At 42.9% G+C, this 26,666-nt stretch overlaps 2 protein-coding genes and 1 long non-coding RNA gene across 3 annotated transcripts; 1 reads left to right on the top strand and 2 right to left on the bottom strand.

Moving 5' to 3' along the window:
- Positions 1 to 167: 167 nt before the first annotated feature.
- Positions 168 to 13,612, bottom strand: TRIM69 (tripartite motif containing 69). The gene is made up of 7 exons (XM_083475861.1): positions 13,513 to 13,612; positions 11,042 to 11,580; positions 7,686 to 7,781; positions 4,944 to 5,177; positions 4,027 to 4,049; positions 2,587 to 2,711; positions 168 to 1,335 (listed from the first exon to the last, which is right to left on the bottom strand). The coding sequence occupies exons 2-7, from the start codon at positions 11,531 to 11,533 to the stop codon at positions 791 to 793; spliced, it is 1,515 nt and encodes a 504-aa protein (XP_083331987.1). The 5' UTR covers positions 11,534 to 11,580; positions 13,513 to 13,612; the 3' UTR covers positions 168 to 790.
- Positions 13,613 to 13,764: 152 nt separating this feature from the next.
- On the top strand, positions 13,765 to 15,991 carry LOC310693688. Its single transcript, XR_014519329.1, has 2 exons — positions 13,765 to 14,384; positions 14,942 to 15,991. It is a non-coding gene; the product is annotated as an uncharacterized lncRNA (long non-coding RNA).
- B2M (beta-2-microglobulin) lies at positions 15,316 to 25,308 on the bottom strand. The gene is made up of 4 exons (XM_083476046.1): positions 25,012 to 25,308; positions 20,579 to 20,854; positions 20,222 to 20,259; positions 15,316 to 16,159 (listed from the first exon to the last, which is right to left on the bottom strand). The coding sequence occupies exons 1-3, from the start codon at positions 25,280 to 25,282 to the stop codon at positions 20,249 to 20,251; spliced, it is 558 nt and encodes a 185-aa protein (XP_083332172.1). The 5' UTR covers positions 25,283 to 25,308; the 3' UTR covers positions 15,316 to 16,159; positions 20,222 to 20,248.
- Positions 25,309 to 26,666: the final 1,358 nt, after the last annotated feature.

Raw genomic sequence — 26,666 nt, 5'->3', positions numbered from 1 at the left:
TCCTTAAAAATAGCACCCTTCAACCCCAGCTAGCCCTGCAGTAGTGTAATGTAATGAGTGCAAAACCTGTGTAAGCCAGATAATAATGGTCTACAGACATAAATATTTACCCTTTATTAAGACTATTATTTGAACTTTATTCAAGAGCCCAGCAGCACACTGTGAAATTGATATGAGTATTCTTTTTATTGGATTTAATCAAACAAATACAAAAGGACACACCAAAACATTTTTTGGGGGGAACAAGTTTTATCCCAGAGTTATTACTTATTAACCTTTGCTTCTGTTCCCTGCCATTTCTAAGCTGAATATTTTTCTAATAAATATACATGTGGACAGTTTTATACATGTGCTAAACTTGTGCTACATTGTGAACTCGAGAGGATTTTTTAAAAAATTAATAATAATTTTAATTTTTTTCCTTTTGGGGGAAAAATATATAATTAATCTCTCCTTACAAGTTTACAATTAGGAGTGGTTAGTGTAAGAATTCTGTAGGCCTCAACTGTGATGCTACTTTTAGGGACCAACGTGGGATCCTGCTAACTTTTCAGACATGGCAGGGCTGTGTAGCAGAGTTGAAGCTGGACCACAGGAAGGGTCAGGATAGCTACCAGAGCAGGTCCCAATGATAGGGCCAGAGTTAAGTCCCAAAAGAAGTCCAGGGGCACCTGCCGTCCCCTTTCATTGACAATGGGATCTTAGCACTGGATCATATGAGTTATCTGAATCTAATCGCTCAGGGTGAAAGAGATCTATTTTACACTAGGTGCTCCTTCTCACCCTGGCTCTATAAGTGAAAAGCAACAAGTCTCAGGGGCTCACTGTTTTGTCCTGCGTCGTTCAGACATGGACAAAGGTATGGGTAGAGTTTCTCTGCAAAATTGTCCATGAAAGTGTAGATGTGAGACATATTGTCTGCATTATAAAAGGATACCTGGCCACCCTCATAATCCAAGAACACCCCAATTCTAGAGGGAATTTTGGACAGGGCCAGAGGTTTTGATTCCATGTCTATAGCTTTAAACTCATTCTTATTCCTTAGCTTTATAAGCCAGTGCCCCTCTTTGGGGGACAGTGGGTAGTTCCCTTTACGGTTAATGCTCTCTCTCACAACCCCCAAGGTCCATTTGGTCTTGTTCCATGTCTCCACCTCCCAGTAGTGTCTCCCAGTGGTGAACCCTTCAGCCGCCAGGACAGAAACGCTGCAGTCAAATCTCTCTGGAACGTCCGGCAAAACTAGCTTTGTGTCAGTATGTCTCACGCAGGTCATCCTGTCGGAGAGAACCAAGTTTGGATGTGCGGTTTTGGGGTCCAGAGTCAGGAAGGAAATGTCTGGTGGGATCAAGAAAAAGATGACTATTGTAGCATTGGAGACATTTAAGGACAATTGTAAAAGTGTAAATACACCCAGTAAATAAGACCCTACTGTCAGAATGTGTTATGCAAAAAAATTGATTCCTCAATATATGATGTTCTCTTTAATGCATCAGCTAAGGTCTTAATTCAACAGCTTTGCTAAAGCTAAGCAAGTCTGGGTTTGGTGAATGTTGAGTTTGGAAACCACTAATAATTCTGTTAAGGCTGTCTTAAGTTCCATAGTGGAAGAAAAATGAGATGTAAATACATGAAAAACATTAAGAAAACTTCTTTCTAGATGTAAAGATATGCAAGCTATTCATGAAAACCTGTATTCCCTGTCCCAACAAAAAAGCAATACAATATCATTTTAAATTTTGCCACTTTCATTTTAAAGTTTGCAGTCCAAATGCCACTTAACTCACTAATGCTGAACGGCAGTATCTTCAGCTACAGCACCTTTTAGTGTCTATTTATAGACTGTAGGCATTGAATAACTAGTTATCTCCAATATTGCTGGAGGAAATAGTTGGATATTTGTGTAATGGTTGTTGAGAAATGTTTTGGGGAATGTTGTAAATTGGATTTTCAGAAACTTGTTGATGAATGAATAGAGCATTCCATTCACCTCTAATCACTGAAAAGTTGCTTCAGCATCTATATGTAGTGATGAAGCAGAGATTTAAAATGGAGATTAATTCAGCAAAAAATGATGTTCCATGTATATTGGACTCCACAACACTTTTAGAGAAAGGAATTTGCTAGTTCAGGCAGATGCTGGTGATGTAACACTGAAAACACCTCTTTGAGGTATCTTCTTTTAGGTTAGAAATTATTGTTCATGTTAACTTTGTTTTGAAGAAACTGATTGGTAGATGTTTGCACTCTCTTAAATTATATTCCTGTGTTGTGGGGGACTAACAGGAGACAACAACAAATGATCCTGCAAGCCCTTATTGTGGTGAGAAAGAGGAATCAGAACACTTATGTGAAGCTCAGTGACTGCCTGTCTTTTCTCTTAAACCATTTTACAGCACGGTCCTATACAAATTTATGGTGCCTTTCCTGCCTTTGACCACAATGCAGTGCCAAATTTTCTAATGCCTTGCTGCAGTATCTTTAGAATTACTCAGAAGTTAGTTCAGTGGGGCTTACTCCCATGTGTGTATAGAGCTGCAGCTTTTGTTTGTTTTAAAGATGAGTAAGTGGTGCAGGACACAGCTTTACCTGGGCTGAGGATGGATTTCATTTCCTTCCATACGGCATAATGTATGGGCCCTTTGTAGTCCCCTGCATTCAGAGTTCCAATCACTAGTTCACCCAGAGATGAATTTTCCGTTTTCTGTTCCATCCTGCACAAATCATGAATTCACATTCCAGTTAGCAGGAAGGGATACTGCCTGCAAAAAAGTTCTATAAACAACTATTATAGTGGTTCACATATCAAAACAAATCTTCACTGCTTAGCCAAAGGCCATCAAAGCATTCAAAAGTATAATGACAATGTGGGATGCACTGCTCAAAATATACTTAAAACATATTTGTATAAGATAATGCATTACTATATTCATGTTCACATTTAGCCATAATTTGCCTGAAGATATGTTTGTGACCAATTAAAATATAAGTTCACTATGTTTCTCATTTTCCCCAATATTAAAGTCAGTTCTCCACATTTCTATAGCAATTTAATATTCTGTCCATCCCCCCCACCCCCTTACAAAGTTCTTTTAAATTTGTCATCATTTTTGTGTGCATTTCTCCTACTAAGCACACATTTGTATGCAGTTTTGACAAATGTACATATTTTTGCAATTAATGGCCCCTAATATAATGCTATTTTGCATGTTATTTTAACTAAAATGTACGTTTAATTTGGATGCAGAACTGCACTGAAAAATTCAGAGTAGTGCAAATTTTGACGGCTAGCTGTGTTTCACTTCAGAAACTGTTTCATAAAATGTGAAATACTGAGGTAGTTTCTCCTCAAAATGCAAACAAAATCAAATTTCTCTTCCATCCCTACACTCTGACATATGCCAGCAGAAGAGAAGGGCACACTTGAGCCCAAGGCTCATGCTACCTCATTCCTGTAATATTAAATTATGCTATGGGCAACTCTCAACTTACGGGATGCTTACGTTCCGGAGATAGCACACAATGCAAAAATCGAGTATAATCAAAAGACATTGGGTGCAATGGTGGGGGAAATTGCCAAAGGTTCCCCCCCACACACACACAAACATCACCCACTTTCTACCCACTATGTGTTTGTGTGCCTGGAACCCAAGCCTCAATGTTCACAAGTTGAATAGGCGTGAGTTACCTGTATAGTGTTATGTCTGAAGCAGGCCCTACTCTTCTGTAATATGAAATATCGCCCTTAATTACATATGGTGAAACTTATTAGCCCTATTTAGTTATTTAGCATCCATAGAAGATACCAAGAACCAAGGTATCAAGAATGCATAGCCTGATCCCATGGAGAACATCCTGCCACTGGAACATATGCCAACTTTCAAGGTCATGGCTAGTATACTCATTCCTGCTACCCACCCTATCACACTCACATTTGGTACCCACACCTGAATAAGGCTTGTTCCCTGACTGATTAAAGAAAGCCTGCCTTACTGTTTCGATAACACTTGCTCACAGACTCACACTTACTTTTCCATGAAAGCTTTTATTCCCTGTCAGAGGAAAGGAGAGAGGGGGGGAAAAACAGTTATTTACTAATGGTCTTTGGGACACACTTTCAGCATATGTGGAACCTAGCAAACCCAAACAGAACAGGTGGTTCATTGCACCGGAAACCAATCGATGCCCCTCACAGCCTGCCTGTTTCCTCTTCCAGAAGGTGTTTCTTTTCTCGCAGATGTTCAAGGTGATCTAAAAAGTTGCTTTCACCAAATCTCTTTGCGAGGCTATAAAAACATATTGTTGTTGCTGTATCCCAGATTCCCTTCTTCTATTTTCAGCTTCCATTACTAAAGTGGCAAAACAACTCTATGTGGGGACAGGGAAGAAGGAAAGCAGTAGATTAACTGCCGCATTCTTAATCCTACCAGCCAACTAGCATGAATTTCCTCCTAAATGTTTGCTATATCAGCTCCAGGCTAGCATAGGTGTTAAGGCCTGAGTATCAAAGCCTTCTGGCAGCAGGCATTGTGGGGTAGTGAATTGGCACACAACACACACACACTCAAGGCCACTGCTCACCTCACTATTAGCTTGGCTGACTGGCTTCCTGCCTCACCTCCATGTAAGAGGGCCCAAATACAATTTGTGCTTTAGCTCATAGAAATTTAGGGCTTCTTCCTGTGCCACAAATTGCTGGACATTTTGCATCTCCCTGGTCAGGACCTTCAGAGCTCAAGTGATGCAGTCAAGGGGAAACACAGGGTAATGCAACTCAGAGCATCATTTCCTGGAGCTGGAAAACTCCCTTTTTTCATTAACATATCCCTTATTACTATGGGCTGTTTCCTTATACTAAGCATACAGTGACTGGGCTGGAAATCTCTGAAATAACCCATGGACAATAACCCAAACAATGCTGTACAGTTAAGGTCCAAATTCCTTACTTTCAGGAAGCCAGCAGAATTCTGCTGGTACAGACGGGCCTGGATGCAGACCAGGGTATCCTTAGCACTCTGTGTTTGGTCTTGGAGTTTGTTTAGATTTGCCTCCATTTCTTGGAGGAGAATTTCACCCTCTTCTTTTAACTGATTGATGTACATTTTCTCCTTGCCATGAAGAAACTGGTGCAGTTTTAGAAATTCCAAGGAAATGTGGTACTGAAATTGCAATCTGTTCTCCTGGAAAAAAATAATTTATCAGACAAAGCAAAGGGTACTCTAGTAGCTGATATAAGTATTTTTATAAATAAGTAATATCTTCTCTTTTTTGAAAACTGTTGTCTATTACTGCTTTGTAATATTTCAGTGACCCTTTCGCAGTATTAAAACCCTATCTGGAAGCACACAATTATTAAAATAGCAACATTATTGTTGGGGGGATTCTCTAGATTTTCTTTTCCTCTTTAATAATAGGCAATCAAGAGCAAATTTGAAGTGCATCGAGTTACAACTCCAGACAAGCTTACTTTTATATCAGGGGTTTGCAGACTTCAGGCGTGTCAAATTTATTTTATTTATATATTACTAAAATCACATGATCTGTCAACCAGACCTTGTGCAATTAAAGATGTGAGTATTTGCAATTAAAGATGTGAGTAAAAGATGAGTACATCCTGATATTAGAATTTGTTTTCAGTACCAGAACTGAACAGAGCTCAGTTAGCTTGGGCTAAGTTAGCTTGGGCTAGATTAAAACATAGTTGGGGCCTTTCCCCTCCACTGGGTTTCAAATTGCATTTGCACATCATTGATAATTATAATAATGATGATGGTGATAATTTCATTACATATTGTTAAGTGCCTCAGTATGGCTGGATGTGTTTCTAAGTAGCCTGGTGTCTGTTGACACCATTGGATGGAGAGAAGATGCAGGCATCTTGATATTGTTCAAATAAGATTGAAGCTACTTTGGGGGAAATGCATCAAAACACAAAACTTCTCAAGAAACTACAGAACAGATGTGGATTGTGACTAACAGCATGTGTACATAGTTTCACAAACAAGTGGTGGGAGCACATTGGGTTCAGAGTAAACTGAAGTATGTGCACAGCATTCTAGTTAGTTAGTTAGTTAGTTAGTTAGTTAGTTAGTTAGTTAGTTAGCTTCCTTCATTCAATTGATTTAATGTAGGTATGGAAAACACTAGTGACTGGAAGCAGCCGCCGAGACCATATAACACCGGTCTTGAAAGACCTACATTGGCTCCCAGTACGTTTCCGAGCACAATTCAAAGTGTTGGTGCTGACCTTTAAAGCCCTAAACGGCCTCGGTCCAGTATACTTGAAGGAGCGTCTCCACCCCCATCATTCTACCCGGACACTGAGGTCCAGCACCGAGGGCCTTCTGGCAGTTCCCTCACTGCAAGAAGCCAAGTTACAGGGAACCAGGCAGAGGGCCTTCTCGGTAGTGGCACCCTCCCTGTGGAACACCCTCCCACCAGAAGTCAAAGAGAACAACAGCTACCAGACTTTTAGAAGACATCTGAAGACAGCCCTGTTTAGGGAAGCTTTTAATGTTTGATGTATTACAGTATTTTAATATTTTTTTGGAAGCCGCCCAGAGTGGCTGGGGAAGCCCAGCCAGATGGGCAGGGTATAAATAAATTATTATTATTATTATTATTATTATTATTATTATTATCCAGTTTAAAGTAGATTCAGTGCATTCCATGTGTGATGTTTTTCACACAATGTTATCCTCATCCAAGGGGCAGCCTATACTTTCCCTAATTATAATTTGAATTTTCCTGAACTATGGATTAAGCAGTGAAGCGGTGGGGTGGAATCTAATATAAAATCTTGTGTTACCCAATTGTGGGTGTACTGCAGTTCACTTTGCGGGTGGATGGCCGAGTGGAGCATTTTTTACATGTATGACATTTTTCTTGGTCCCATCTATTTCCACAAACCACTATGTCCAATGGTGAGGCACTCCTTAATGGCCTACTACTGGCATGGCTAGGCTCACATGTACATTTTAAAAATTGCATAGCCTCCAACATTTCTCCGATGAAAATAGGTACGTCCCATTCCATAATGATCATTTTACTATTTATACATCATACATCTTACTGGGTTGCCCCAGCCACTCTAGGTGGCTTTCAACATACAATAAAACAAAATAAAACATTAACCATTAACAAAACAAAACCTTCCCTATACAGTATTGCCTTCAGACAGCTTGGGGGTCAGATAACTCCATACCCTCCAACATTTCTCCAGTGAAAATAGGGACATCCTAAGGAAAAGCGAGACATTCCACGATCAAATCAGATACGGGGACAGCTTCTCTACATAGGGACACAGAGGATCTGAAATTGTTTGCCTCTTTTGTGCAAGTCTGGTATATCTGATGACTTGTACCTCAAAAATAAAAAATAGGTCATGCACAGGTAAACAAACATGTGAAGGCATGCCCACTATGGTCCTCAGGCTTCCAGAACTCTGGGAGGGTTGGGAAGTGTTAATTGAGAGGAGAAGTCGGAAGCTCATCAAACACCACCCACAAGTGTGGATGGGAAAGCATTCAGACAGAAATCAATTGAAAGAGCTCGTGTGTGGACAAACATGCACCAAAGCTACAAGGAAAAAATCGGATCTGTGAGACCCACGTGTGCATTAACATTCTGGTGTATAGACAAAGTAATTTCACTGCTGCTATTCTTAAACACAAATTAATGCTACTCACTTTATGACTAGAAATCTTCTCCTCCTGGGCATTTTTCAACATCTCGAGTTTCATCATGATGGACCTCAGCTGCATTCTCATCATGAGCAGTTTTTCCTGGAGGGGGATAGGAATAATTCTATAATCCACAGAATAATTCTATAATTATAAAAAATAATTCAGTCATTCTATATCCAAGGAAGGTGATCAGTCCCATTTAAGTTTGCTAGCCGCATTACCAGAGTTGCATGAAACTTTTCCATGGTGGTCACTGCATTTCACATCTTTCACAAGCATATTACTATATAGATAGGCACAGTGCTTTTTTTCTTTAAAAATGTTTAGGGGTACTCTCTTTTTCCTACTCATATTGAAATAAAAAGGTAAAGGTACCCCTGACCCTCAATGAGGCCAAACTTAGATTCACAAAATATTTAGAGCAGGGGTCTGCAACCCGCGGCTCCGGAGCCGCATGTGGCTCTTTTACACCTTTGCCGCGGCTCCGGGGCGGATACTAGCGAGGGGAGGAGGCGCATTGTGCGCCCCGACACTCCCCACTGTGGCGGGCGCTGTACTGGCTGTGATGTCGCAGTGGGGCGGTGCGTGTGTTAGTCACACACTGTCCCGTCACCTTCCCGCCCGCCCGCCCGCTACAGTGTAAGGGGCATGTACGCTGGTCACTGCATTGAAAGGGAGCATGTACGCTGGTCACTGTTTTGAAGGGGAGTGAAGAACACACACACACAAAAAGGCAACTTGTTAATTTAACGTTTATTTCTATGAGGAGGAGTAATTCTGAGGGGTCAAGCAAAGAAATAATTTTTAAAAAGTGACAAAAAAGTTATTTTTATAATGACGAGTTTTGCGGCTCCCAGTTTTTTCTTCTTCGGAAACGGGTCCAAGTGGCTCTTTTTGTCTTAAAGGTTGCAGACCCCTGGTTTAGAGGTATGTGTACCCCTGTGTCCCCCCCAGAAAAAAGCACTGGATAGGCATATACTGTAAATATGTGCTTCCTAGAGAGCCAGTGTGGTGTAGTGGTTAAGAGCGGTAGTCACGTAATCTGGGTAACCGGGTTCGCGTCTCCGCTCCTCCACATGCAGCTGCTGGGTGACCTTGGGCCAGTCACACTTCTTTGAAGTCTCTCAGCCCCACTCACCTCACAGAGTGTTTGTTGTGGGGGAGGAAGGGAAAGGAGAATGTTAGCCGCTTTGAGACTCCTGAAGGGGAGTGAAAGGCGGGATATCAAATCCAAACTCTTCTTCTTCTTCTTCTTCCTATAACTCTCTGCAACATGCAAGGAGTCCATGACCGAGAGGCAGGCATTCCTTGGCAGATGAGTTAATCTGGAAAAGTGTTCCTTTTAGTACAGCTAGAAATTTAGAAAATCACTGGCAGAATGCAAGCTGCTATGTTGGCACCATCTCTGTTCTTTTTGAGCTGTGCCAATCAGGAAGGATCTTTGCTTCATGGCTGAGATTCTTTGATGCAATAGTAATGCCATCTGCAACTAAAACCACTTAAATCGCAATACTTAAGTAAGCCAACTTCCAAGTACTGTAAAAATATGCACAGGATTGGGCAAGACCTGCATTTCCCATCTTCATGCACTAGAGGGCAACTTTAACTCACATGTCATCCATTCACCCCCACAGAAAAATTAGAACTTAAGTCCTAGAAAGTCCTAGAACCATAGGGAGGGGAAGAATCATAGGAAGGGACCATAAGGGCCATCTAGTCCAAAGTCCAACCCCCTGCAATGCAGGAATATTTCCCCCCAACGTGGGAACTCGAACCCACAACTCCTTCAAGTGTTGTGATACAGTTCTACAACTCAAAATGGTGTAGAAACATGTGCATATATGGGAAAAGCATACACAAAATTTAGTCAAAATAACACACAAAAATGCATGGTATTAAAGAAAATTGGTTGCAAAAATACATATACTAGACAAAAAATGTGTGTATCCGGAGAAATGTGCACTAAAATGCTGACGAATATTCATTGCAAACTGATGCAGATATATGGCAAACTAAATTTGCAACTGGAATAATCAAATTTGACAGATTCATCCACATATAAAAAAGAGGAGAAATTCTTTTTAGAAATATTTTAAAATAGAAAAAAATATGTTTTCTGACACAGATGCTGTTTTGCTCATCATCAGGAGTGACATGGGTGCTACCCAACATGTGTTTGTGATACTCCACACTATTCTCCACAGGGCAGCCACAGTTGCAGTTGATACATCATCATGAGTGGCAATAGGCTGTCCTGGGTACATGGAATTTTCCTTCTGCACAAAATGCAACCATGAGAAAAGCAGTCCATGAAGCAACTAATCTGTGCCACTTGTGTGTGATAAAGTTGTTTGTTTGTTTGTTTGTTTGTTTGTTTGTTTGTTTGTTTGTTTTGTAAGGCTCTAAGCTGCATCCAGTTAGCAGAAAAGTCTATTTGAGCTAGAGCCCTGCTTACTGAATGGAAGCATTTTAAAATGTTTGTACAGGATCATCTCCATCCATTGTTAAAACATTATCCAACCAGCCAGGAGGTTGTGGGTGCAGGGAGAAGGTGGCCCAAAAACTGGATCTTTTGAGCTGGGCCCCCAATTTCCTGACCCTTCCACCTTAAAAAACAAAGCAAAAACTTTTAAAACAATGCTTATAGGACAGCTGAGCATGCTGCAAAGTAAGGTGCTGGTGGGACCTCAACCACCCATCTTCATTTCCCCAGAGGAACATTATACATTCATGAAAATTTGTGTCACAGGTAGGTACTTTGAAGTCCTTAGCAACGCCCAGCTAGCTTTAGAACATATATACACACCTTTGATTTCAATGGACCTGATAAGTAGGTACTTAGGTGTTTCCCTTTGAAACCAGCATAGTTTTAAAAAGCTTGGGTTGTATTTAGCTAAGGGCTTGTCCACACTTACCTTTCCTCTACTCTTTCCAGGTAGGGGTGCATCCACTTTAAAACTCAGTGTTGAGCACCTCTTCTTCTTCTTCTTTTGTTCCTGAGATTTCCCCTCAAAAACCCGCTCATTAAAGCTGAATCAGAGCAAATGGCAACCTGCAGAAAGCCTAAATTGCCATTTGCTCCAACTGAGCACCAAAGCACAGGTCTTCACAGGGAAATCTGGGGCGAAAATAAAACACTTGACACAGAGCTTTAAAGCACAGAACAGTGCCTGGGGCAAAAAGGTAAGTGCAAATCAGCCCAGAGCCCTACTCCGAGTTGACCCACTGAAATTGAGAAATCCAAGTTAGTAGTGTCCATCAACTCCAGTGGGCCTGCTCTGACTAGGACTAGCATATTGCCCCTTGAGTTTGGCTGGATCATTTCCCATGTTTTGATCCGGCCTTGGTAAGATGGTTACCGTATAAATCTGGACGGCATCTGGGATAAGGAGAAACTGGGTGCTTTGTTCTTTAGGTTGTTGAGTTTCTCGGCAGCTGAAGCAGGCTAGCTTTTCTTGTGGCTTCCAGTAGAGGGTGTAGGGCTCGCTGTGTTCTATGCACTTCTGTTGCTGGCACCCCACATGAAAGGTCTTAATCCTATCCGCCATTTTCTCCAGTGTTTTGTTTGCTATGAACTTTCGCTCTGGAACGCTGGCGTGGCATTGTGGACAGAAGACTCCCTTTTTCCCCCATACAGACTCTAGACAATTTTTGCAGAAGTTATGGCCGCAGGGCAGAATGACAGGCTCCTTAAACAGCTCTAGACATATAGCACAGGATAACTCCTTGGTGAAATCATCTGCATGTATCTCCCAAGAGGTTTCAGAAGAACTGGCACCGGCAGGTTGGGCTTCTTTTTCAGTTGTAGTAAATGAGGTAGTTGAAGGGTTTTTGCTTGCGGGTGTGGACATTGTAGCAGAAAGACATGCCCTAAGGCAGCAGTCAAGATAGGGCCATCCTGTCAGATGAAAAAGGAGTTAAATGAGCTTATCATAAAGCATAATAATCAAGGCTGGGCAGCAGTTATGTTAGGACATCCTGCACTGTGGCAAAACTCTACTCGATGTGAGACCTTTCAGTAGAGTCTTCCCTCCCAGGGCAATACCATTGCTATTTATTAGTTTGCCATTTGTTACCCAATTAACTCCAAGTGTCTTAAAGCAGAAGGAAAAAGACAACTCCTATAGCAGCCACAGGAAGCTTTTGAGCATAGTAATAACAAACAATATTGTCTGCCCAGACACTGAGGTCCAGCGCCGAGGGCCTTCTGGCAGTTCCCTCGCTGCAAGAAGCCAAGTTACAGGGAAGAAGAAGAAGAAGAGTTTGGATTTGATATCCCGCCTTTCACTCCCTTTAAGGAGTTTCAAAGCAGCTAACATTCTCCTTTCCCTTCCTCCCCCACAACAAACACTCTGTGAGGTGAGTGGGGCTGAGAGACTTCACAGAAGTGTGACTAGCCCAAGGTCACCCAGCAGCTGCATGTGGAGGAGCGGAGACGCGAACCCGGTTCCCCAGATTACGAGACTACCGCTCTTAACCACTGCACCACACTGGCCAAGGAGAGAGCCTTCTCGGTAGTGGCGCCCGCCCTGTGGAACGCCCTCCGTCTAGATGTCAAAGAGAAAAATAACTACCAAACTTTTAGAAGACATCTGAAGGCAGCCCTGTTTAGGGAAGCTTTTAATGTCTAATAGGTTATTGTATTTTAGTGTTCTGTTGGAAGCCGCCCAGAGTGGCTGGGGAAACACAGCCAGATGGGCGGGGTATAAATAATAAATTTTATTATTATTATTATTATTATTATTATTATTATTATTATTATTATGTCGATCAAAAGCCTGGAGGGATATATAAGTTTTAAATGATGCTGAAAAGATGTCAACAAAGGTACCAGGCACATAGCACCAATAGGGAGTCACAACTGAAAAGACCCTCTTCCTTGTCACCACTACCCAAGCCTCCCTCAGAGGGGGTCCCTGGAGAAGAGCCTCAGAGGAAGGTCTAAGGCAGGCATAGGCAAACTCGGCCCTCCAGATGCTTTGAGACTACAATTCCCATCATCCCTGCCCACTGGTCTTGTTAGCTAGGGATGATGGGAATTGTAGTCCCAAAACATCTGGAGGGCCGAGTTTGCCTATGCCTGGTCTAAGGATCCAGGTAGGTTCGTATCAGGAGAGATGTTCTAGAAGATATTGGGGACCTGAGCCATAAAGAGCTTTCAAGGTCAAAAAGAGCACTTTTAATGGGGGCTCGGAAGCATATGGGCAACCAGTGTAGTGTTCGCCTTGAGCCTGTCAACAGTCACCGCTAATGCTGCCAGGCAAGTGTGGGGCACAGAGGGTTCGTGGGGCTGCAATGCGCCACCTGCCTGCCTGCCCATGCAGGGAGTCCAGCTGGCAAGTCAATGCGGCCTTTGGTGGGTGCATCCCTCCAACGTTGGGTGGGCAGCCATTCGGTGAGTGGGTCAGGGGGCACTGTGGCAAGACCAGGCTGGGCTCTAGGGCCCAGAAGGAGGTCTTGTCATCTGGGCAGCCCAGGACATCTGTCCACATTGCCCAGGCTTGCGGTTTGATTTCACCCTGGAGGCACACTCCATTACCTCTCAAGACAGGACAGGTGCCAGCAATAAGGTTACTGCTGCTGGGATGAATATAGCCTCTTCACACAAGCTGTATGGTTTACTCAATACAAACACAGTATCGCCAGGAATTCTGTGTTGTTTGGGGAAAATAAAGCTTTTGTCAGTACCAACCTTCTATCTTTCCACACCAATACCACTTTCCTGCTCTGGATCTCCCTTTCAAAATTACCGACAGATTGAGAGTGGCATTCTATATTAAAATAGCTTCCCGTTGCCACCATTTTTCTAAGCAGTTTATTCCCAACTCACCTATTTCCCAGAAATAATGTTTCAAGGAGCTATTGTTTCTCTACCACCCTATCTCATTAGGCAGCTTTGCTGCCCTGGCTGATAACTGCCACTCACCAACTGTTTTCCTCTTCCAGAAGATTCCATCTGTGTTCCAGTGAAATTATTTGCTCTCAGATCCAGCCATCAGGTTCTCCAGATGAGATCAAAGCTTAACTTCCATCAAAACAGGCCTGTTTTTATTCTTTCCTCAGCATTGCTATCCTACTCCTTTATGCTGTATAACCAGAAATATCTCTCACATGGTATCCATGGTCAATAATTACTGATGTATGCTTCTCCATGGTCAATAATTACTGATGTATGCAGGAAAAAATCCACTTTTGCCTTGCATGTGATAAGGTGTTTGAAAAACATATTTATAATCTTGGTAAAATCAGTTGTTTACCATCAGTTAGATTCCCTCTCCACTCTGGAACTGTAGATGTTGGCCCAGAATATGCTTTTGTGGGTTATATGATCTGCTAAAACAACCACGAGTCTTATAACACCTTAAAGGCTAACACATTTATTATGGTATAACATTTAATGGTCTACAGTCTAGTTCATCAGATGATCCTGAGTAATGGGTGTATATATACACAAGCACACAGCAATTTCACATTGCAGTCTTCCTTTGATGTTCCTTTGTCCTAGGGTGGCTACTTTTAGATCATATACAGTCTCCTGGAAGGTAGAAATGTTCCCCTACTTGCTTTTGGATGCTGCCATTTCTAATCTTAGATTTGCGATCATTTATTCTTTCACAGAAGGAATGGCCTGTCATGGAGAACTCAGAAGGGCATATAGCTTCTTGCTTGGGGTGTGTTTAGAAATGCAGCCTATTGCAAAAGGTAAAAATCCCATCAATTGCCAGTCCCATTTGCTCCTTCAGGAAGATCAGTGTTTCTGATTGGTCCTGCCTTCTTCTGGAAGAAGAGTTAATCCAGGGGTCGGCAACCTGTGGCCCACAGGGGTCATTTAACCGGCCCACGAGCCACCCCCAAACTGAGCAGCCTGCCTGGAGTGTCCCCGCGCGCTGCGCTAAAGTGGTGCAGCACAGCGCAGCGACTTGCTTCCGCGGCACCAGAAATTGTATCTGAGCAGATGCAGGTAATCACAGGCACTCTCACACACACCCGTGATCCGGCCCACGGAGGGATCTCCGCTGGATTGAACCGGTCCAGGCGAGGTAAACCTTGCCGACCCCCGAGTCAATCCTTTGCTGTCAGCTCCCCTCTTCTACAGGCCAAGAATTACAGTATTTATCATAAGCAGAAAGCAGCGAGACAGTTTGCTTTGTTCTGAGCTCTGCAGTTTGTTTTTAGTTTCGTTTTAATAATTTTTTTAAAAAGTTACAGCTTGCTACATATGGGCAACAAGCATATTTTACTTATCTTCTTTTTCACAGACTCAAAGGGTTATCTGGGACCCCCACCTCCAAGTCATGCAACGCATTTTGAGACATTGGGATTTGAGTTCTGATACAGATATAATTTGAGGCCTATTTTGTGAAAGGAGTACAGTGTGATTTACAATCTCTCTCCTTATTTTGATTCTTAAAGCTCGCTTTTAACTGCAATTGTGTAATGAGAGGAGAAATATAACACTCCTTATGATTAGTACATGTTTGTGAAGATCTGCTGATGGATGTAATCTTGCATTTTGGATGCAATTCTGTTTACACTTACCAGGGATAAGGCCTATTTAACATAATAGGACTTACTTATGAATAAACATGTATGGGTGTGCCCTGGAAAACCAATAAATCAAGGCCACCAACTGTTACAAAAGGAAATCTTGGTAGAATTACTTTATTAAGAGTTCAATAAATGCCAATACTAATAGCATTACAAGTTACATTCCAGACAGGCCAAATGAGAAACTAATTCATAGTCAAAAAAGTGAAATATATAGGATACTCAGAGTAGATCCACTGAAATTAATGGACCAAAGTTACTCAAGTCCAATAACTTTAATGGCTCTATTCAAAGTACAACTAGTACATGATGCAACCCATAAGCCTTTCTACTTGCTTCTTTTTGGAAAGATTCAAATTCCTACAGTATAATGAGAAGGATGGGAAGGATTGTGTCGATGACTTTTATTGTGTAAATAATGTTGTCTTGTCTTTTCTTTTCCTCTTTTGACTTTGTATCTTTGTTATTTCTTTATTTTTTCCTCTTTTTTGTTCCTTTAGAAATTTTCTACATAATTTTCTTTTTCTTCATATGTAAAGAGAAAGCATATGTTTGTATAGATATGTAAATTTTTAATCAATAAAGAATTTTTTTAAAAAAAATCCTGGAAGATTTTGCTGATAGAAGTATTTGAAAAATCAACAGTAGGTTACTTTTTTTTATGAAGCCACACTGCAAATCACTGAATGTTACAATAAATGCATGACTGATCAGATTTCCAAGGCAATCTTCAATTGTCTGCCTACAGTGGACAACACATATGAAAGCCCACATCATACATTTCAAAGTCTCAAGCACAGCCCATCAGCAGGTCTTGATGTATGCGGTTCATGATGGAAAACTATCCAGAGAGTTACATAATCAGTAGAAAAGCAGGAACAGCGCTGGAAGAATGCTCAAGGGGCAATAAAAAGGCAGGCTCTTTGGACCTGGAGAGAAAAAACATAAAACCAACTTTTATACTGACTCATGTGGAAAAAAAATCAAATGCTGCCAAACTACAATTAACCTCAATGTGGTCTTGAGCATCATTATTGCAACTTAATCTTGCCTGTTAGTGGCAGGGGAAAGCAGGATAGCTATGTAGAAGAGCACTTTGAACAGTGAGAAGTATTGGGAGAGCTAACTAAGGGCTGAGCTGCAAATCCAGAAATCTCTTGGTTCACCAGAAACTGACTGGGTGGCCTTGACCAAGTCACCCCCTCTCTCTTAGTCTCAAGCCCCCCCCTCCACCCCAATATAGGCAGCAATACTGATTTCAGAAGGGCTGGGGAGCATGTGGTATAGTGGCTAGAGTGTTGGACTAGGGTCTGGCAGTCCAAGGTTCGAATTCCCAAATCAGCCAAGAGACTTGCTGGGTGATGTTGGGCTAGGCATAGGGCCTTCTGGCAGGTCCCTCACTGCAAAAAGTGAGGCTACAGGGGACCATGCAGAGGGCCTTCTCGGTGGTGGCGCCCGCCCTGTGGAACGTCCTCCCATCAGATGTCAAGGAAATAAGCAGCTATCTGACTTTTAGAAGACATATGAAGGCAGCCCTGTTTAGGGAAGTTTTTAATGTTTGATGTTTTATCGTGTTTTTAATATTCTGTTGGGAGCTGCCCAGAGAGGCTGGGGGAACCCAGCCAGATGGGTGGGGGTATAAACAATAAGTTATTATTATTATCATCATCATCGTCATCATCCCAGACTAAACTACCTCATACGACTGAGGATAAAACGAGAGCAGAGGCAGAGAAGCATGCATGTTACCTTGCGTTTCTTGGGCAGCAGGGGGAGAGAGGTGGGATATACATGAAATAATAAAATAAAAACAGCGTTGGACTTTAGGGGAGAAATTCATCCTTGCATGTATTTGTTTTCCTGTTCCCTTCGTATCCTGCCTTTTTCTACGACTGTGGGACAAGGCTGCTTTGCTCTTCTGTCGCAAACTACAAGTGGCCTTTTTACACAGTGGGAAATGCTAGGTTTCATATACCACCAGCACCCCAGGGACACACAGTGGTTGTAGATGGGGCCATAGGAACTTCAGCATACATTCAATATAGCCCTTGTGGTGGGTACATTTTATGGTTTGCATTCATTTTTAAAAACCAGTCTGCTCCTTACTGCTCAGAGTTATCTGTGTGCAACTGTATATATAGTTCCAGAGTCCCGTTCGCAACATGAGCAGAACACAACCCGCGTCTGCGGCGTGCGCATGACGTCATTTTGTGCATCTGCGCATGCGGCGAAACCCGGAAGTAACCCTTTCCGGTACTTCCAGGTCGCCGCTGGACACAACCTGAAAAAATGTATCAAGAAGCAAACGCAACACGAGGTATGACTGTAGTGTAATGTTAGCACACCATAACAGTAAAATATCATTCGTATTATGACGCTATAATCCACCAATGCCGATTTTTTAAAAATAGTTTGCTGCCGCCGCACCCCCCCCCCCAAAAAAAAACCCCCCACCAACAGTTTCTGGTCATTTATCAATACAGTTGCCAGTGACCAAAAAGGTATTTTTAAAGAAATCATTTAAAATCAACACTGAAAGGATTTGGTTGGTACTGTCATCCATGTTGTAGCATGCCCAACCCAACTCACTGGGAGAAGTGAAGTTACAGGGAACCAGGCAGAGGGCCTTCTCAGTAGTGGCGCCCGCCCTGTGGAACGCCCTCCTACCAGATGTCAAGGAAATATACAACTATCTGACTTTTAGAAGACATCTGAAGGCAACCCTGTATTGGGAATTTTTTAACGTCTAATGTTTTACCATTTTTTATGTGCCGTAAGCCACCCAGAGTGGCTGGGGAAACTCAGCTAGATGGGCCGGATATACATAATAAAATTATTATTAATTTATTATTATTATTAGTAGTAGTAGTAGTAGTAGTATACATGGGCAGGCTGAAAATTATGTGCTGCGGCAAGTGCAACAAAATGGCTGCCTGCCATACTCCTCCTTCTTCCTATTGCATAAACAGGAAATGTGGCTGGGGAGGAGGGAGAGAGGGCAGCAGTAGAGGCAGTTATATTGTGCCCCTCCCCGAGAAAAGACCAAGACTGAGCTGGAGAGCATGAGATGCAAGGGGAAACTAGCTGTGTATAACCAGTGGTGGGTCAGGATGGGGAGGACAGTAAAGAGGAGTACATATGGTTGGGGGGGAATAGGGTCATAGCCATCCTCCTTTGGATGCAGAATTCCCCAGGTTCAACCCCAGACGTTTCCTGGCAAGGCTGGGGAAGACCCCGAGAGAGCTGCCAGTCAGTGTAAACGATGCTGAGCTAGATGGACCAATGGGATGACTCACTAAAAGGGTACTTTCAGTTTTGCATTATACCCCAAGGGGGTATAATATGTTCAATAGGATATTCATCACAGTGGCTGCTCCCCCTGAGCTGAATGCTGATTAAAAGACTTGAGGGTTCGCCCAGGACATCAGAAGTTAAGAGAGAGCTTTGGAGCTCTGAGGGCTTCCCATGTTCTTATTTACTCTGCCCAGCAGATTTCAGATTCTCACAGCATTCTACAGTCTTTCTTTCCTTATGATTGTAACCAGAAAAAAATATTTTAGCAATAAGCAATTCCTTTGGGGGGGAAACCACCCACAAAAGCAAGGTGGTACCCACAGTAAAAGTTCTAACAAATGTGTGCTGAGCTGAGCTGTGATAGATATACGTCCAAGATATACGTCCAAGACTGACTCTTGAATAAAAGTCAGAAGAGAGGCCCAAAGGGCATCTGCACTGAAGAATATTGTGCTACTCTTCTGTTCCTTCTGAAAAAAGTTGGGCTTTAGGCCCTTTGAGAAAAAGAGCCATGGGGAAAATACAAAACAGACTGGGTGCTTTTGGTGTGTGGATGCCTTGTATGAAGGGAAGAAACAAAGCACAGCAATTCCACACTAAGGCTCCAATCTGAACTCTTTACCTGAGAGTAAGTCCCACTGAATTCAACAGGACTTACTTCTGAGTATACATGGTTAGGATTACACTATAAATGCCTAACATGGAAGCACTGAAGAAGCCTTGTGCCCGCCCCCCACCTAAAGTTAACCTTTGGAACCCCCAGCATTTTGAAATAATTATTATATATTAAAATGTGTTGTATTCAGCTTTTTATTTACGGTAACTCAAGAGTAGCTACACTGAAATAGCTACAGCTAACTTTGCTCCATGAATTTGAATGGCTCCACTCTTGAGTAAAAGCTAGCTGAATAAAACTATTTTATTAATTTATGAATCACCTTTCATGGGAGTTTCAAGGTGACTTAGTAATGGAACAGCTAAAAACAGATTCAAAAGCAATACAATACCCCCTCACACACAATAAAGACATATTTTTAAACAATGTGAGGAAAGGGGGAAACAATAGTCTTTGATCTCTCCACAAAGTATCATCGCAAGGGGTAAAGCTATGTTATAGTAAGACACTAGAAGACAGAGTTCTGGAAAAAACTGGTCTTGCAAATTTGTGGAGAATCTGGCATTACATGGCACCGATTGGCTAGTACCTCAGATGTCACAAACCCACCTACCCTCAATCTCTAGAGCAGTTTGGCCATCTGAAAAAGCTTCCATATTTCCTCAATTCAGACCAACCAACCCCCTCCGACAAATAAATGTCTGGATGGCAATTCAATTTTTAAAAATAAAAATTAAAAAAAGGCAAAAAGCCCACTGGAATAGTGAAGTAGGGCAGATGGTGGGCCAAACCAAAGATCGATTCGCTGCCAGATACATCCATCACAGTAACTGCAGCTGGGAGTAAAAGATATGGCTCCAGAATTAGGTGCAAGTTCCTTTTCATATTATATCTGTTTTCACCCACAGTTTATAACTAGTCCAACACAAAATTGATCGATTTGTCCCTTATGAGAGAAAGGAAAGGTATTTCTTTAAATAAATAAAAAAATCACATTATCATTCATTAGTTATTTTTGTAAAATAACTGCACTTTTATAAAAAGTGATGATTAAATTAAATAATAATCATCTATATCTTACCTTTCCTGCTGAGGGGTCATTTGGTTATTACTCTTGCTCTGTAGAAGAAGAAAACAAGATAAGCGTCTCTCGGACATAAATTGGTCCAATATTTTAGGACAGTGTTAATCTGAAGCACCTACAGATTTCTTGCAACTTGCTGAAAGATTATGGTCAATGAATGTCTACTGCTCTTACAAAGGATGACTAGGTGTTCATGACTACTTGTAGCAACGTACAGATGCAAATCTTAGCCTGTGAACATCATCTGAAGACGGGTGTTTTCTGGAGGGACTACAGATGACAGCTGTTCATGTTTCAAGACTTGACAAGAAAAAAAAAGGGAAAAGAAAGTAGACCACAGTGGCAGATACTCACCCCATTTGACAACTTTTGGGTCAACAAGGGTGCTGTGTTCCACTCTGCAGGCAACCTCTTCTCCATCTGGAGTGACCTTGGCATAGACAAGGCGATTGAAGGCCCAGGTCTTATCAAAAGAAAGGTCAGACTGGTTCACATCTTTAAGTGGCTTCCCGCCCTTCTCAATTGTGATGTTGATTTTGGGAGGGTGGAAGTTGTCCACATAGCAATTCACAATGTTTTCTTTGCCCTTCTCCACAGGATAGCGGGAATAAACTTGTACGTTGGGAGTTCCTGTAGGAATGGGTGAAAGAGGTAAAAAGGCAAGGTTTAAGGATACAGGTTATCATCTGCCATGCTTTATTAGCTATGCACTCAAGGGCTATATCCGACCTAGGAGATAAATTTCCTACCTGGACATTGCTTCCATACAAGAAGCTGCATGTATACAGTGGTACCTCGGGTTACAGATGCTTCAGGTTACAGACTCCGCTACGCTTCAGGTTATAGACTCTGCTAACCCCGAAATAGTACCTCAGGTTAAGAACTTTGCTTCAGAATAAGAACGGAGATCAGGCAGCGGTGGCGCGGCGGCAGCAGGAGGCCCCATTAGCTAAAGTGGTACCTCAGGTTAAGAACAGTTTCAGGTTAAGAATGGACCTCCAGAATGAATTAAGTTCTTAACCCAAGGTACCACTGTACTGTCAGAGACTGAAATAGCCCATGTGGTCCATTTTGCTACATACACATAGAACAGGAGCCCACTAGTCCAAGGTGGTATCTGGTTTTCAACATCTAAACATCACGGTTTAATGATATATCACTATGTTTGAAGTAAGGGTGGAGCTGTGTAGAGTCATTGGCTGACTTAACAGATTTCCCCACATAGTGATTTTTTGCTGGTGCCTGCTCCTGTGATTTGCTGCCCCCTTCATGTATTTGACTTTCTGTGGATACATACAAGTGTCTTTCTAGCCTTACCTGTCCTGGAGGTGCCATGCATTGAATGTTCAGCATGCAAAGCAGAACTGCCCTGCCGCCCTTCTCCAGACCTGTGAAATCTGTGGTCCTCTAGATTTTGTTGGACTACAACTCCAATCAACCTGGATCACTAGCCATTGATAGCTGGGGCTGATGGGAGCTGGAGTCCTACAACACAAGGAGGGCCACAAGTTGCCTATTCCTGCTCTATGCCATTCATCTTCCCCTACTAGGTTGCAGCCTAACCTAAAGGTGGTTCACAACAGCACTCTACCAGTGTACTAATATACAATAAAAAGAGGAGGTCCCCAAATGCATGTTTTGGGGCTAAACTAAAGATGTCCTAAAGGTAGGTTCCGGGCCTGAAAAACCAGAAGATTGCTGCGTACGTAACTAGGAGAAAAGGGAAATAAAAAGTGAAAGCAACATTTGATCTGCACTCATAAAAGACCAAGATGCCATTTCACTTGCTTTTCTAGCTGCATGTGATAGTAATGAAAACAGAACTGGTCAAAGGCCAATGACTAGTCAGAAAGTCCCTGGAAATGAGCCAGCAAGGGGCAATGGATAAATTATATGTTAATACGCCACCTTGAGTTCCACCGCAGAAGAAGTAGCAGATATAAATGTAGGTCTCCACTGTTTGTGTATTTGAAATTAAAGGAACATTCTGGTGTGTGTTTAACTCCTTCCCTGCTGGCCACCTCCATGCCTTTCACTCCCTGCCCCCCCCCCCCGTGTTCCAGATGAATGTTTTACACATCTGGAAACTCAAAAGGCAAAGCAGCTTGGGGCAAGGATTAAGACACATCTCGTCCTCAACCCTGGGCCACAAAGTACAGTGGGTCACCTGCCCTTCATCTTCAGACAACGGCTTCAACTGCTGAGTGGAAGGACAATTTCACGGACAAGATTTCTAATTGTCCGTCTACTCTGAGGCAAAAGTGCACAGGAAGTAGTATCCAGGAACCTGGTCCATTAGTGCAGGGATTTACACTTGCACAACTTCCCCTCTATTCCCACACTATGGCACACCCTTCCCAAATCCACTGCAGAGGGTTGAAGCAACCCACATAACAGATTTAGTTCAGATGCACAAGCGTAAGCACTTTCACACACTTCCACTTGTCCCATGCCTATAAAGCACAGATCCAAGCAGTTTTTCCTTTGCCTCGCTGCCTTCCCACTTCCACTCTTTAGTGCTAAATCCAAACAAACCGTGATCTGCAGAAAACTCAACTGCCATTTGTTCCAATTTGATACTAAAGGTCAGGTTTCCCTGGGGGAAAGCGGTGGTGCAAACTGAGGTGCAGGTGTACCCTTAATCTTTGCTCTACCAGAACAAGTTACTTAGTGCTGTTAGATACAACCCACCATTATTTTGACATAAAAGCAGCTGCGGGTGTGCTCCAGTTTCATAAAAGCAGCAGTGATTAAGGGGGTGTTTTCTGGTCCAAGTGTCCTCTCCTCAAACTGCTATTAGCTCTACAGTGGAAATAAACACCAAGGTGCGTTCTTCTGTGGCAGAGGCTTCAGAAGGGTGATGGGATGGGAAAACAATGTCAGGCCAGAGCCTCAATCTAAAGCACTCCTGCACTGGCTGTTTTTAAGTAAAAATTAAAGCACTGGGAGATCTTGTGGCAGACTTCCTGAGACTTGTGTAGCTTGGCTCTGTAAGCCTCTTTTAAAGTTTTCCACTATTGCCCTGGCAGCATTTCCAGCTTTCAACACAAGCTTATCAAGGGCTTTTTTATGACAGTACTCACTGGTGCAGAGTACGGCCAACTCTCTCTCTCTCTCTCGTTGCCCACAGCAGCCATTTTGTGATGGCACCCATGACACTTTTATCAACATAAAAGTACTGGCACCTCATTTTTGGCCCCAAAAAATTCTAAAGCTGACCCTTTGCGCATACATGAGCTAGAAACCCAAAACGGGAAGGAGATTTTCAGGAAAGCAGTAGGGGGAATTGAAATGGCCCCCAAAACAAGGGTTAGCGCATGTGGGCTTCCTTCTCCTGAGGAATATCGCTGGGGGAAGAGAGCATCATGTAGGTGCTGTCACTATGTAGAGGCGAGATTGGGCACAGAGGGCAGCAGCTTTTGGGGGAGGCGGGTGTTAGCTAGCTTAAATACCCCTTTTCTTTCCCCTAGTGAGATAGTGAATATGAACTCTCCCTTCCCCACAAAATGATTGTGGGGTGTGTGCATGAATTTACCTGTAAACTGCCTAAATTCACATTTTAGAAATTCTATTCTCCTGAGTTTAACAGCTGTAAAATCCTCTAGTCTGCAGTAAAGGGAGGAGGCGGTGGGGAAGGAAGCTGAGCTTACAAAGACGGCACCACATAACAAAAAGTGTCCCTTCTATCGGGATGTTACCGTCTCATTGGAATCAGAAGGTACCTTGAGCTCCAAAAAATCCCACTCAACAGACCTACTTCTGCCCTCCCTCTTCTCGAGTCACCTCCCATTTTGCATTCTAGTGCTAAGACAGCATTTGCTGGGAGCCCTGCACTTGTGGTTCGGGCCGGAAGTGTGACAAAAGAACCAACGATGTTTTAAGAAGTTAGAAGCACAAAGGAAGACGAAATGTTTCTCAGATGCAGGGAAGCCATCATGAGCCTTTGTTGTTTTCTACTGACTCACTCAGGTCAGCTGCTTCCTTCTGCCCCATCAGCTTCAGCAAAACACGGATTAGGCCCCCCACAAAAACGCCCAAAAATAATCAAGGAGGCACTCTTCACTCTTTTAATCACCCCAATTACCCAACAGGATGAACTAAAACAACACAACCTATACGTGTTTACTCAGAAGTAAAACAACATAGCTCAGTTGGTTAGGAAAGAAACATACAGTACTTAGGTATACAGGCATATGCAGGTTGTAGGTTCGATCCCCATAAGGGGGTTACACTAGATGATCCTCAGGGTCTCTTCTAACTCTTGGATTCGATGAAAAACCCAGTTGTGTTCCATAGCGATTGCTTAATATGATGTTTAGGATCACAAACACTAAGGAACACTGTAGCACCTTTGAAAGCTCAGGCGGAAATCCTACACAGGAGTAAGACCACAGTGGGACTTAGGGGGAAAAGCATAATTAGGTTTGTTCGCCAAGGTCGCCGTCCTTATTTCGGAGTAAACACACTTAGAATTGCGGTTTAACAAATTCAGGATAGCACGAGGTTTCTTAGGCTAAAGCCTGCTTGACATATTCCACGTCTGCCACTATGGATCTTTTAATTCTTTAGCAGTGCAATGCTACATACGCGCCCACCGCGTATATAACTAAAACCCACCGAGTTTCATGGTGCTAAATTTTGGGCCAGTGGGCACAGGGAGAGGTAACCCGTGTCAAGCTACTCGTGAGAACGCGCGCCTCTTAACCCGTTCACGAGGTCTACCCCTGGAAGACATCCGAAGCGGGAGAGGGAAAGGGTTGGGCGGGCTGCAACACAGCCTTACTTACTTGGAGTGGCCTCCAGGATCCCGACCAGGAGCACGAGCGCCAAGCACGGCAGCATGAGAGCCTTCGCCATGGCAAAAGGTGACTCGCAGCGTCCGCTTCTAAGTCTCGAAACTCGGCGACTGAGACGGCAGAGTTCGGCCGAGGGAACTTCACGCCCAGAAATCGCTCCTTTCTGGCCAATCACAATAACGCACAGATCACGCATCACTAGTAGCCGGGGAGATGTCTCAGCGCAAGCTGGCTGAAAGGCCCCGGGGACTTTCCAGTACATGCGCACTCCCGCCGCACGATGATTTTTTTTTTATATATACTGTATTTTACTTTCAGTTTCCGTTGCTTGGAAGGCAGGCCAGTTCCGAGAAATGGGAGAAGCGCCGCTGCGGCAACAAGATAACAATTGAACCAGGGCCAGAGTGCAAGATGTTTTTTTTAATTATTATTATTATTATTATTATTATTAATGTTCCACAGGTTCAGATAAAGCCTGATACCTGTTCAGAATCTGTGGCATATTAATTAAATAATAATAATAATAATAATAATAATTGATAGCACAGAGGTGCTGTGATGGCTCCCTTTGAGGAAAGGTTGCAACGTTTGAGACTTTTTAGTTTAGAGAAAAAGCAACTACAGTGGTACCTCAGGTTACATACGCTTCAGGTTACAGCTCTGCTAACCCAGAAATATTACCTCGGGTTAAGAACTTTGCTTCAGGATGAGAACAGAAATCGTGCTCTGGCGGCACGGCAGCAGCAGGAGGCCCCATTAGCTAAAGTGGTACCTCAGGTTAAGAACAGTTTCAGGTTAAGTACGGACCTGCAGAACGAATTAAGTACTTAACCCGAGGTACCACTGTAAAGGGTGACATGATTTGTTGTTGTTGTTTAGTCGTGTCCGACTCTTTGTGACCCATGGACCAGAGCACGCCAGGCACTCCTGTCTTCCACTGCCTCCCGCAGTTTGGTCAAACTCATGCTGGTAGCTTTGAGAACACTGTCCCACCATCTCGTCCTCTGTCGTCCCCTTCTCCTTCTGCCCTCCATCTTTCCCAACTCAGGGTCTTTTCCAGGGAATCTTCTCTTCTCATGAGGTGGCCAAAGTATTGGAGCCTCAGCTTCAGGATCTGTCCTTCCAGTGAGCACTCAGGGCTGATTTCCTTCAGAATGGATAGGTTTGATCTTCTTGCAGTCCATGGGACTCTCAAGAGTCTCCTCCAGCACCAGAATTCAAAAGCATCAATTCTTCGGCGATTGGCCTTCTTTATGGTCCAGCTCTCACTTCCATACATCACTACTGGGAAAACCATAGCTTTAACTATACCAGGGGTAGGCAACCTAAGGCCTGTGGACCTTCTCAATCTGGTCCAGGAATCAGCGTGTTTTTACATGAGTAGAATGTGTGCTTTTATTTAAAATGCATCTCTGGGTTATTTGTGGGGCATTGGAATTTGTTCCTTTCCCCCAAAAAAATATCATCCGGCCCCCCACAAGGTCTGAGGAACGGTGGACTGAAAAAGGTTGCTGACCCCTGAACTATACGGACCTTTGTCGGCAAGGTGACATGATAGAAGTCTATAAAATTACTGTGTTCATGGCGTGGATAAAATAGATGTAGATGAACTCATGAACATCCAATGAAACTGAATGTTGGAAGAT

The sequence above is a fragment of the Podarcis liolepis genome (genome assembly GCF_965112155.1).
Source record: "Podarcis liolepis genome assembly, chromosome: 14".
In the NCBI taxonomy this organism is placed as follows: Eukaryota; Metazoa; Chordata; class Lepidosauria; order Squamata; family Lacertidae; genus Podarcis; species Podarcis liolepis.
Note: the sequence above shows the minus strand (reverse complement) of the source record. Positions and strands in the feature narration are given on the sequence as shown.

Coding starts and splice junctions, on each gene's coding strand:
- B2M (XM_083476046.1), bottom strand. CDS start 25,282: ATGTACTGGAAAGTCCCCGGGGCCTTTCAGCCAGCTTGCGCTGAGACA. Junction 20,855..25,011: donor GATCCTGGAGGCCACTCCAA/GTAAGTAAGGCT, acceptor CCATTCCTACAG/GAACTCCCAACGTACAAGTT.
- TRIM69 (XM_083475861.1), bottom strand. CDS start 11,533: ATGTCCACACCCGCAAGCAAAAACCCTTCAACTACCTCATTTACTACA. Junction 4,050..4,943: donor ATTCTGCTGGCTTCCTGAAA/GTAAGGAATTTG, acceptor TTCCTCTGACAG/GGAATAAAAGCTTTCATGGA. Junction 2,712..4,026: donor ATAAAAGCTTTCATGGAAAA/GTAAGTGTGAGT, acceptor TGATTTGTGCAG/GATGGAACAGAAAACGGAAA.